Source organism: Lates calcarifer, linkage group LG18 (genome assembly GCF_001640805.2).
Source record: "Lates calcarifer isolate ASB-BC8 linkage group LG18, TLL_Latcal_v3, whole genome shotgun sequence".
Classification (NCBI taxonomy): domain Eukaryota; kingdom Metazoa; phylum Chordata; class Actinopteri; family Centropomidae; genus Lates; species Lates calcarifer.
Genome location: NC_066850.1, coordinates 19,023,423 through 19,035,850, shown reverse-complemented (window position 1 = coordinate 19,035,850; position 12,428 = coordinate 19,023,423). Strand labels below are relative to the sequence as shown.

The window sequence follows — 12,428 nt, the reverse complement described above, 5'->3', positions numbered from 1 at the left end:
TTGTAAATTGCATTATGCAGGAAATTATATACATTGTTTTGTGGTCTAAATTTAATTATTTTTGGATTAATGAAACATCAAGGGATCCAAGAGAAATTATCACTGTGCAGCAAAGTTAAGCCTGCATCTTGTAAACATCAATTTACAACAGGTTGTACGCAGCTTCACAGAGACGATGTCTGTTTGGATGTTATTCATTTAACATTAAGACATTGGCAGTGAATTCTATGGGCTTCTGGGGTTTGCACAGTGTCTCTAACCTGTTCCAGTGCTGGGTCTGCAACAATGTTTAGGTCAAGTCAAGTCAAGTCAAATTTTATTTATATAGCGCCAATTCACAACAGAAGTTATCTCGAGACGCTGGTGGATGGTTCGTGTCAAAGTAACACTGACATGAATGTCAGGATCCAAGGTTTTCCAGCAGAACATTGGATTGTAACAAGATTATCAATGTTATTCAACTCACCTGAAATAATGATGATATAACCTTAACCTTAACCCTGAAGTAATAATGAGATTGCTCTCTCTTAGGTGGTTTTTGGTTGTGGCCATTCTGACATGGCTTTCACCTTCCCACATTAACTGTACAGAGAACTGGAACTGGTGCATCAATTTAAGGCCACACTGGACCAAGTGTGTTAAGATCTGCTCAGGATATTTTAGATTTTAGATATATTGAGTGGCAAAGTCAGGGGCAGACACAATGACATCACCCAAATAAACTGAAAGTCTTTTGTCAAGTCAAGTCTAAAGTGACACCAATTCATGATCCTTGAGCATTACTCAAGTCCATACTTCTTCTAATTGTATAATAATCCTACATCTCATCCTAAATACAAATCCTTACCCAAAAGTAATGTAAATCTTGACCTGACCTAATAAATATGCATCAACAAGCCAGTCAGGACTTGTTACACCTATCGCACACAACTTGGTAAAACACAGGTCAAATGCAAAGGTATGATATTAAATGTCAGAAACTCACCAGTGGTCACCCACAAGTCACAGGTAGGCTTAGTAAATGCTTTCATGGCCAATCAGAAGACAGATGCACACATGGCATGTTTGTAGGTGTCTGGTTTTATGTGTGTGCTGGCCCTATAGGTGTGGTGCAGCTCCTTTCTCATCTGTTCCACATTCACCCATCCACTGCTGTGGGATAAGACAATACAACCCTCCAGCAAAGGAAACTCTGGAACTCCCACTGGGAGCCCCAGAAGTTTAAAAAGTTCCAACACTGCAAACATGATCTGTCAACAGATGCTTTCATTAATGGTCTGCATTGCTTTATTGCATTACAAGGCTCAGACAAATTAAGTGCGACCAATATACCATTGGTGCCAAAAATGTGCAGCATGCAGTTCTACAGAAAGTTGATGCAGAGAGACTTGAAACCTTCCTTGCAGGAAAACAACCTGAATTTATCTTGATCGCACCTCATACAAGTTATGCAAGTCAGTCAAGTGTGGTTGCGACAGATATGGACAGTAAGTCATTCTCCCCTGATAGACTCATCCTCCCAAGACAATGGGACTCTGTCTTCGCCCTAATCAGTTGCATGTTTTCATGCTAAAGGAGCTATACCTCACCAGAGTATTTAATTACTGGTACTTACTGGTACTTCATATCATCTTGATTTGGATCTTAACAGTGGTCATTTATATTAAAAAGGTTGTATATTTAGTTTTTCAAGTCAATTGTAGCACACCAGTCAACTTTAATTAAATAAAATGTAACTTCTCAATTACAAATTTATGGCTAGTGAAAATTCTGAGTGGTTGGTGACTTGGGAAAACCTCTACGACAGTGTCTGGATTCAAGATCTGTGTGGAGATTTGGAGGAGTCCAAGAGACTGTGTTGGACAAAGATGGAGGGCCCAGACATCTAGGAGATAAAAATCTGAACAATAGAGGTGAACCAATAAGCAATGTATCTGTGGTAAGTACAAGGGGAAGGTAAAACAGTAATGTTTGTAGTGTACATAGTGCTCTATAAAGGGTAATTTCATATAAGGGAATCATTTGTGTTATCTTGCATGTAAAACCACTTAATATGTTATGCATTTGTTATATTATTATTGTTCTTATTTAGTTGTTTCCTGTCTACACGGAACTTTATTCTGAAAAGACACTGTATGCATGTAACGAACAGACATTGATAGAGTAAGTAAACTGATGAAACGGAAACTGAACACGGAGAGAGAAATAAGTACTAAAGGTAAACGGAGAGAGAAAGTTATAACGAGAATGGCAACAAGGTTCATTAAATGCATTTGTTTGTGGCAATTTTGACTTTGTTCTGTCTTTTGCTAAGTTTTAGATGCTAACAGAGTAGTGTATTATTTTTTCTTTCTGCTTGTTTCATTTCTGTTGATCTCTTACGTTGGTCTATGAACAAGGAAAGAGAGTAAACAGCATCAGACCATCAGTGGCTAGGGTTAGGGTGAGAAATCTAAAGACAATCAAATGCAAGTCATTTATCATCAAAAATATTTGAGATGTGCAGCGCGTTTTGATTTCTTTATATCGGTATGATGGGATGTGGTTGTTATGTAACACTCATACACTCTGTGCTGTCATTGCCCCACCTCTGGGTGTTTCTGGGTGACAGGTCAGATTGTTTTTGTGCAGCAGGTCCAGGCTTGCTCCATTTCTGAAGAGTCACCACACCACGTAAGTCACACTCTTAACATGTAAATTGTATTGTATATTTTTGATTATAGATCATTCATAGATTTTTGGCTCCCTGAGTGTTGAATTGACTTTGAAAACCACAGACACAGTTAAAAAGTAGTTTGATCAGTCAGCAGAGCTTTGAGTGTTCACATTATCTTTCAGACAGTATTCAGCTCTCTGTTTTGTAGATCTAAAACACAAGTATACCCTTAACAATAACAGTGTATGAGTAGTTTATTGTGTTTAAAGGAACATTTTTGAAGACTTTTGTCAGCAATTTGTTGACTTTTCATCTTTGTTGTTTTATTAGGATTGTGAGCATTGGATATTCATTTCTAAACTAGATGGATTTAAATCATGTGAAATTTAAACTGTATGAAACAGAGTGGAAAACTAAGCCCTGCCTCTTCCTTTTTGTCTAGCTGTAAGCCAGCAGAGATGGAAAAGCTCATGGAGAATGATGTATTTATGGCCTTCTCCACCTATGCTGCTATTGTCATTCTGAAGATGATGCTGATGGCGCCAATGACTGCATACTACCGCCTCACCAGAGGGGTAAGACACAATAGTGCCTTCATTATCTGTCATCTCATTACAAGATATGTCTTGTTTTACATTGGTTTCCATAATTGTATGCACAGGGTTTCTGGATGTGTTTAGCTTAGATTAGTCTCCTAACAACTTCAAAGCCTCAAAGAATTGTGTTGGTTTTCATCCTGGTAAAGAGGAAGAAGAGAAAAAACTCCACCCTCCAAATCCACCATGTCTTATGTTCTACAGTACTACAAAATGAAAAGTCATGCACACAGTCTGAGGCACAACCCAGGCTGTTAAATAGAATGACCAGAAAAAAAAGTATGATGACAATAAGTTCAAAATCACAAATCAAACTAATTATTATATTCACTGAACGACAGTTGTGTATTCTCTTCATGTATTTGCATTTCTACACTATAGTATTGAACCCCTCTTGAACTTTCGGGTATGCAGAGGTAAACACTTCAGACTTTGTGTCAATGCATGTATTATCTCTACGATTTAGGCATTTGCTAATGATGAAGATGTGAGCAGAAAACCTGCAGAAGAGAGGAAGAAGCTTCTGAGAGCCCATCCAGATGTAGAACGAGTTCGAAGGTGAGATGACCTGGTCTTGAAATGCAGATGTTGCCACCACACTGATAATTCATCAGAGTGACATGACTTTTTTTTCTTTTTCTTTTTTTACTTACATTGGTTTTGAAGTGTATAAGCACTTACATTATTTGGAGTGAGGCAGCTAAAACAAGTTTTACTACATTAAACAGTTATTTTAACCACTAGCTTTCATACAAAAAGTTCCACGTGTTTCCACTGTTCCACAGTGTCATGCTCTTAACTGAAATGGTTATCATATCATATCACATCATAAAGGGATAGTTGTTGCTTTTTCAAAAGAAGTCCAGCTGCCTTCCACTCCAGCACTGAAGACTAACTAAATGGTAATTTAGGATGAAGGACTTGTTGCCATAATTTGTATCCCGATGGGGATCTCACTCTACTAAAAATGCAGTTATACTGAATTTGTTTGGGACCACTGACATATTGAACAGATGGACTATTATCACTATAATAAATCAAATAGTATGTTTCAGTATAGTATATTGTACTATTTGTTGTGTTGTTTTTCCAGGTGTCATCAGAATGACCTGGAGAACATAATCCCCTTCGTGGTGATCGGTCTTCTTTACGCTCTGAGTGGCCCTGAACTTTCGACTGCTCTGCTTCACTTCCGCCTCTTCACTGGCTCGCGGATCTTCCACACCATTGCTTACGTTGGTGCTCTGCCTCAGCCCAGCAGGGGTCTGTCCTGGATGCTGGGCATGCTGGTCACCTTCTCCATGGCTTACAGGGTGCTCAGTACAGTTGTCCTCCTTTAAAGATGACAACTGGACCAGTAGACCTTGATCTCTTCTACACAAGCTTACATTCCTATGATACCTGAACTTGTTTTTTACTTCACTTTCTATGAGCTTGATTATTAAACAGCCATTGTATTCATTTTTGCCCTCCCTGTAACTTGCTGGAACTGTGAATGGAAAATTTAGTTTTAATAAACTCAATAAATCAACTTTGTGTTTGGGTTATTTCTTCTCAAGGTAATGGAATAGGTTCTAAAACTCAAATGCAGCTATGAATTACTTTGCAAAAATATAGTAAAATAAAGCACAGGTGTTCAGTGTGGCTATGTATTCATGTCATTCATGTGAAAATGAGTTAAATCCACCCTGTTACTTAAAACATTACAGTATGTTTTCAGATATGAATGTAACCATAGGTGTAGCCCGCCCAGAATTATGGCCATATTCACTTTAAAATGTTTGGAAAGTATTCTGTATAATAAACCTGAGGTAAAGTTGTTCCATCCATACTTGGCAGTAACAGTAACACCTCGTCCAACAGGTTACACAACCTTAGGTTGAATTCCACTCATTCATATCATACTGATCTTTGGACTTGTCTGTTCACGGTGACTGTGCAAAAAACAAGGTAAAAAGCACATTCTTTATCTTGTACTTAATATAAACTCTTAACTACACACCTCACCTGGTCTAGAAGAAATACATGTCTGTAGATGTATGTACATGTATTTATAGTTACAAATTAATTGATACATTTTGGGGAATAATGCAACTTCCCATGTTTGTTTTTCTTAATGTTTGACCACAGTGACATCTGACATGTCTGTTACTCTCTTCAATGAGGGGATTATGGTTCATTTTAGTGTTATCTAGTTGTGCTGGTCCCTGCTCCTCTTGTGTATATGTACAGTGTGCTGTGGGTTAATGTTGTTTGACAGATCACAGGTCAGCTTTCTTTGCTTTGCTATCAGCTTTGTAAAATAAATATTTACAGCATATAGTCACTGATATGCTATAATGTTGGACCGATATGAAGAGGTTTTGACATGTCACATATAAATCATTAAATGTGTTTTTTCTGTTGTTCTCCAGTGAATTCTCACAGGGACATTCCATCACTGAGTAGTACAATGGACAGCCAGGTCCTCCAATAATTTTCAACCTATGCCACTGCTGTCATCTTGAAGATGATGCTCATGTAACCTTTGACCTCTTACTTCCACCTCATGAGAAAGGTGCTTTATTCCTAACCTTTATTCCTAATAACAGAGAAGGATGGAACTTTATTTATGAAGACAAATAATTTGAGAGCAGAGTTTCCTACCTGATTTTTAGTGTCTCTTCAAGTGTTTGCAAACCTAGAAGACACCAAATTAGTTTAATCAGCAGAAGACAAGAAACTGGTCCACGTAGATGCAGATGTGGAACGGATCCGCAGGTACACCATTCAACTAGAATTACTCTGAAATATGAGTAATTTCTTTTAGATTCTACTGTAGGCTTTGAATATTACCATTTACTTGAATAATGTAACCACTGATGTTCACCTGACTTCACTTCCTTTCAAAATGTTACAAGAAAAAAAGTTTCAAACATAGAATGTGATGTCTGAATTCAAGAGATGTGATGTAGAAATGACAGAGACTTACTTATTGTCTTTGGCATAGTGTTGACACAAAAACACAAAATCATTTATCTTTTATATTTTTTTTATATTTATCAGCTGTCCAGTGGTGATCAGCTACTGAAAACCACTTGCACGTGTTTGTTGCACCAGATTTCTCCTATTGAAAGCACAAATTGAAAATAATTATCTTAAAGCAGCATTATACAGTCAGTCAGGTTGTGTGTTCAGAGACACTAACATCTGAGAGGTGATGTACATCATTCATTTTCACAGGCATGTATTTACAGTGCTGTGCTACATTAAAATAAAGTGATAACATACAAAATTCTGAATATAAACATAAAAAAACAATATTTGCCACAAATGGAAACAAAACTCACCTGACTGTGTGTCACAGAAGTCACAACTGCACTTAAGGAAAGTAAAATATACCACAAAAAGCAATGAACGCACATAACCACAGAGGAACAGAGTGAAAAAATAAAAGAAATAGTCAAACTAAACCAAGCCAGAGCCAAACATAATAAAAGGAAATCACTCAGAACAAAACATTTTACTGATTCATGTTCATGCAAACAGACTGGTGACTCTAGCCTGTCATCTGTCATTTAAAGTGGAGACCTTGCTGTAATGGTGTTACCTTCAGTTTCCATTTGGAGTCATTTTCCGCATTTAATTTGGACTTCATTATTAAAGCAAAAATTTTACTAAAAGTCAATATGAGTCTTATTTTATCTGTATTTTTCATACATATTTGGTTCATTATTAATTTCCTTTACAAAGATACAATGAATCATATTTTGATTACCTCAGCAGTTGAAGTCAAGATGAATAATGTGTAATAATGTGCTGCCAAATGATAAAACAAACACAAAGAATGAAGCCATATGAGACTGGGAGATATTAAAGAGCTGTTTCTGAAACTCACAGTTTATGTTCTGTACTGTACATGTGTTAATTACTGCACACAATTTTATTCTGTTTTTACTCACTCCTACAGTCAGAGGTGTAGGAGTATCTAAAATAAAGTAGTATTTATGCTCTGTCTGTGACAGACGCAGAACAGACAACCTGACTGTGATGCTTTGGAAACCTGTCTGGCCTCCACTAGAGGGAGGCATTTTAAAAGTCAACTGGGTTGCTCCTCATCAGGAGTCATTTATGGACCAGGTGCAGCTCATAAAGGTGCTTCAGCTCAAGCTATTAACTTCATTAGCTTTGCTGAAAACATTCCCCTACATATTCGACGATGCAGCTTTTATTTAATTTCCAAACAAGCACAAGCACTCTGCCAGGTGTAACATATTTATGCAGAGCCTCAGTGCTGAACTAAATGTAAGAAACAGCAACAGCTTTAATATCATTTAACACGATTTGCTAACATTTTTATACAGAATAACTGTCATCATCAGATGCTCACTTGTGTTTGTTGTGAAGAAGGAAAGTGTACTGACATATTTGGATGTGTCAGCTGCTGATATGATGAATGCCTCACACTATACATGAAGGTGACTGGCTCCAACACGGAGCAGTGAAACCCATGGAAGAGCACTGTAAAATAGTGGAGTGAAATTACCATGAAGGCTGCTTTTGGCAGCCTCTTGTCTGCATTGTGTCCTGTCCCTGTGTAAGGAGGGGAGTTTTATAGGAGCTCATTTGTTTGGGACCCTTGGCCCTCCAGGGTCAGTCATTCCTCAGACAAGCCAGGCATTTCACAGCTTGGGTGGAGGGGGAGGAGCACTCTCCACCATCCTCCAAAAGTAACAATGTCAGACACACCCAGGAGCCTTACTCATACTGCATGCAGTGTAGGCTGGACTCTGTCTGTGAGCTCTCCAATGAATGGTAATTTGCAACCATTTCACATTAGCACAGTATTTGATTCGTCAAAATATTCAGTTTTTTTGCAAAATGTTTGTTGCCTGTCTGAGATCTTCTGTCAATCTCCACTTGTGGCAACTGTCACTATTTTAAAATATCAGGTTCAAATAATTTCAAACTAATATAGTTCACAGCCCATACAGTGTATTAAAAGTTGTTAGTGTGTCCATACTCATCCTGACTCATGGTAGTCAGGACATGAATCCAGGATGACAGTTTAGAAGCAGGACACAGGATGTCCTGGCTCTAGTGTTTAGATCCAGTTCTTTGTACATTCAACCATCCATCCTGACCTACCTGGTTCCAGACCTTGGAATCACTGCCAACATCTCAGATTTATTCAGCAAAATATGTCAGATTCATACCATGTAGTTTCCTTGGTTTGATTCCGGCTGGGGATGTGGATGTAGTTACTTAGTTGGTACGTAGCCTCCACAGTGTTTGTATGTATATCTCTGTTCCACTCACTGTGTACCCGTTGTACTACAATCATGTGTACTCTGCTCAGATCGGTCCTGTGCCTTATTGTTCAGCTGTTTAACTGTACAGCCGCTTAATTGGGCACAACTTCAAAGTAATGCTCCATCGGCACCAAGGTGAGCCAGATATTTATATCGTACACCGCCAACCAATGTCCTGAAAGATTAATGGTTAGAGAGAATCAGACTAAAGGCTGGCAAAGACAATTATGAATCAATTGGGTACCATCAGGTGGACATTTTGAGGCCACATTTTCTTTATTTCCTCTTACCATGCTAAGACATAGTGCTGTTATAGGAGATACAGTGTGCTATCCTCCTGAGCATTTTCAGCAATAAAGACCCGAGTCTGCTTTCATCCTTCATTTTACCAGCTGTCTCTGCCAGAGAGTACAACACAGGTAAACTTGGGCTAGGCTACAACTCTGCTTAGCCTTTCGGCACTGTACATGCAGTTACACAAACTTACACAAAAATATATAGCTTGTGTAGGTAGTCCCATTAAATGCTGACCTGACCTCTATAGTAGAATGGCAATGAATATTCTGTGAACCTAAGAGTTTCAAATCAGCAGCTACTGAAACAGCCTCAGTGATGGCAGAGTTGAGGGGACTGTGTCCAAAATTTTTTTCTAATTTGTAATAACCTTGCTCACTTTCCACAGTGACTGATCATGTGGACTAGGTTCAGAAAGTGTGCAAGGTTTGAACTTCTCCCTCAGCTTTCCATCTTCTTTCTTCATACAACTACTTCTGTCACTTTTTTTTGGAGAGAGATAGAGGGGAGTACGCTGCAGCCAGGAGAAGGCTATGACAGCAGACTTTTCCCCTGTCTTTAAGAATGGCCATTCAGAACAGATAGCAATACTTTTGACTTTTGGTGTAGTCAGCTGACACATTTATGAACTCATCACAGACTATGTTGTGATTTTCACAACTCTAAAGGATTGAAGGATTATCATTATATAGACATGAGAAATATAAAGGCTAGTGTGCACAGACTGAGTTGTTATAAACCTATATATCAAAGACCAAAACATACTACTGCTGATTAGTAATGTATATATTCCTTCACATACATTAACAGACACTAATCCCAAACACCAGTATAATGTACTTACTACTAATAATAATACATAGAATTCAAAGTTGCTTTTTGTTGTCTGTTATATTGCGATTTGATTGTGAAAAGGGAGCTGAGTCGAAAGGCAATTTACCAGTCGATCTGCGTTCCGACTCTCACCTATGGCCACGAAATCTGGGTAGTGACCGAAAGAAAAAGATCGCGGATACAGGCGGCTGAAATGAGGGTGTCTGGACTCAGCCTTAGAGATAGGGTGAGAAGCCTGGACATCCGGAGGGAGCTGAGAGTAGAGCCCCAGCTCCCTCGCGTTGAAAGGAGCCAGTTGAGGTGATTCGGGCATCTGGTTAGGATGCCTCCTAGGAGACTCCCTTTGGAGATTTTCTGGGCACGCCCAAATTGTGAGGAGACCCCGGGGTGGAGGTGGAAAACGGGACGTCTGGAATGCCCTGCTTAGCCTGTTGCCACCGCGACCCGATTCCGGAATAAGCAGGGAATACTGAACTGATTTTTTATCATATTTATCATTTTGGAACTGGTAAGGCATGTGCTAACAGATTAAACTACACCTGTGTGGTAAAGTATGTAGCTGGAACACAGGGACAGACATTACATTACTTAAAATATTTTGGTTAAATGGATTTAGTTAGTGGTTAACAAATTTTTACTAGGGTTAGATTTGAATGAAATGAAAATATTTCCATTATAAGATATCTTATCCATTAACAAAAATATCATGATATCAGGTACATATGTACACGCCGCCGCGCGCAGACACACACACACACCACACACACACAAAATCAAGCCTAACCCTTCCAGCCAGCTGACTCCTCGTCATATGTTTCAATCTGTGGCTGAGCATGGCTGGGGTCAGCAGATTGCTTATGCTGATCCCAGTGATTGGAGTGCCGGTGATTACCATAAGCAATTTAAATGTTATTGATTTAACCTCCTGCATGCTGTAATTGAACACTGTGGCCAAGCACCCAACTTTGCCCCTCTCCCTCTCCCTGATTCTCTTTTTTATCCCAGGTTTTTCTTACTTCCTATCCCAGCATTTTATTATTTCAACCCCTTTGCCTGCTTCTGTTCTTCCTCTACATTAGTCTCCATGCTAAACATGTAGTCAGTCCGTACCCTTGGGGCCAAGGGAAGAGGTGGAAACACCAATAGCCAGTCAATAGGCAGTCTGTCATGGTAACAATGAAAATGTTCAATTGACATCCAGCAGTGGATAATTTACAGTCTCATCACCACTGTTCTAGTGTGTGTGTGTGTGTGTGTTAGAGAGGGCTGGGAGAGTGGAAGTGGCACATAATGTTTTTTTTCTGCATTAATAAGAATCATTTTCTGATAATTACACTCCTCAGTAGACCATCATTACTAATCACCAGCTTTAACACAAAAGCCCAATTTCTTACTTAATTACAGTTTGGGTGTTTTTAGATAACAAGGACAATGGTGATTGTAAATTACAGAGTGGAATTGACAAAAAATGATACTAGCAATTCTTTCATTAAAATATTCCCAAATCTGTTTCATATCTTCTTCATTATACTGACTCATAATGGAGGACTAGATTCAGCACTCAATCAATTAATAAATGGAGAGAAGTCTACCTGGGAGACACAGTAGTGCATTCTCCATTTTTCATTATGCACTGCTATTCCTCATGAGGGATCACAATTTCTTGTTTTAATATTTTAGTGTTCTAACTTAAGCTTCAGAATTCTCTCCAGGTAGCACACTAGATCATCTTGACATTTCAAAGTACTGAAACCTTTGAAATAAAGTGTTTTTTATTAAATTCTATTAACATAATTTATGCTTGTCAGGTGCCCCACCTCAGCAGCAGCTGGGTTGGGGCTGTGGAGAGACGCAACTGCCATATTTCATCCTCTGGTCCCCTCAGATGGAAGACTGGCCTGCTAAAACAGTGGTGATGATTAGTGCAGGAGACAAACTGCCCAGCATTCAGTGTCATTATTCACTTCCTGTTTTAGCATGGCTAAAAAGCATAGGGACTTTCTGAGGAGGAGCTCTTCATTTAGCTATCACTTCAACAAAGAATTTAAAATAGCCTTGTGTTCACTCAGTCAAACATGTTTGTTTAAAATAATCTAGGTTATGTTTTGTTGAATATTTTACCTATATTTTACTGTTTTTGTATTGTCATTTTTTAGTTAATATTGATGCTTCTGCTGGATATGATGTGTGTGGCACAGCTGTGCTGCAGTGTTGGAGACCTGTTGAATTGTGTTATTTGGGTTTTTATAGCATTGCTTTAGTAATGGGATTTATTCTGGCTACATGACATGTCTGTCTGTGCAAAGTTCTGTTATACTGCATTTCTGTATATTGTTGATGGTTTATAGCTGTGACATCATAATGGCGGTTGTAAGAGGTGGGTCAATTCAAGTAGGACACCACTACTAGGTGAAATGCATGGCCTGCCACTGCATTCAACTAACACAACTTGCAGGAGTTTACCAGTTAGACTGCCAGTTCATCCAGTTTCAGTTCAGTTTCCACCCAGGCACCGATCTCATCCCTGAATCATCATTTACCTGTGACAACCCCCAGACTCCCCTTACAGAGCCCAACACAGTGGACAGACTGCTTTCCAAAGAAGTCAACAACAGATTTATGATAGGCCACCAGCCCTGTAAACATGCACAAATAACTCAGAGAATCAAATTAGCTTTTCTATTATCTTTTAATAACTGAAAATGATCATATTGATTTTAATATTAATATTAATAACGAATCCTACTCAAATATCTG

The 12,428-nt window shown here is 38.7% G+C and overlaps 1 protein-coding gene across 14 annotated transcripts in view; it reads left to right on the top strand.

The window, feature by feature from the left end:
- Window positions 1-1,516: 1,516 nt before the first annotated feature.
- Window positions 1,517-12,428, top strand: part of LOC108897551 (microsomal glutathione S-transferase 1) — a 21,810-nt gene continuing 10,898 nt past the window's right edge. Inside the window, exons 1-6 of one of the 14 annotated variants that reach the window (XM_051077628.1) lie at window positions 1,517-1,671; window positions 1,808-1,939; window positions 2,612-2,673; window positions 3,099-3,231; window positions 3,719-3,810; window positions 4,346-4,783. In XM_051077628.1, the coding sequence (XP_050933585.1) occupies window positions 1,528-1,671; window positions 1,808-1,939; window positions 2,612-2,673; window positions 3,099-3,231; window positions 3,719-3,810; window positions 4,346-4,592 (810 nt within the window). In that variant the 5' untranslated portion in view covers window positions 1,517-1,527 and the 3' untranslated portion in view covers window positions 4,593-4,783. Of the gene's footprint in view, window positions 1,672-1,807; window positions 1,940-2,111; window positions 2,219-2,611; window positions 2,674-3,098; window positions 3,232-3,718; window positions 3,811-4,345; window positions 4,784-12,428 lie in introns of those variants that run through there. The other 13 variants (XM_051077638.1, XM_051077636.1, XM_018700127.2 and 10 more) reach the window with 13 other exon arrangements.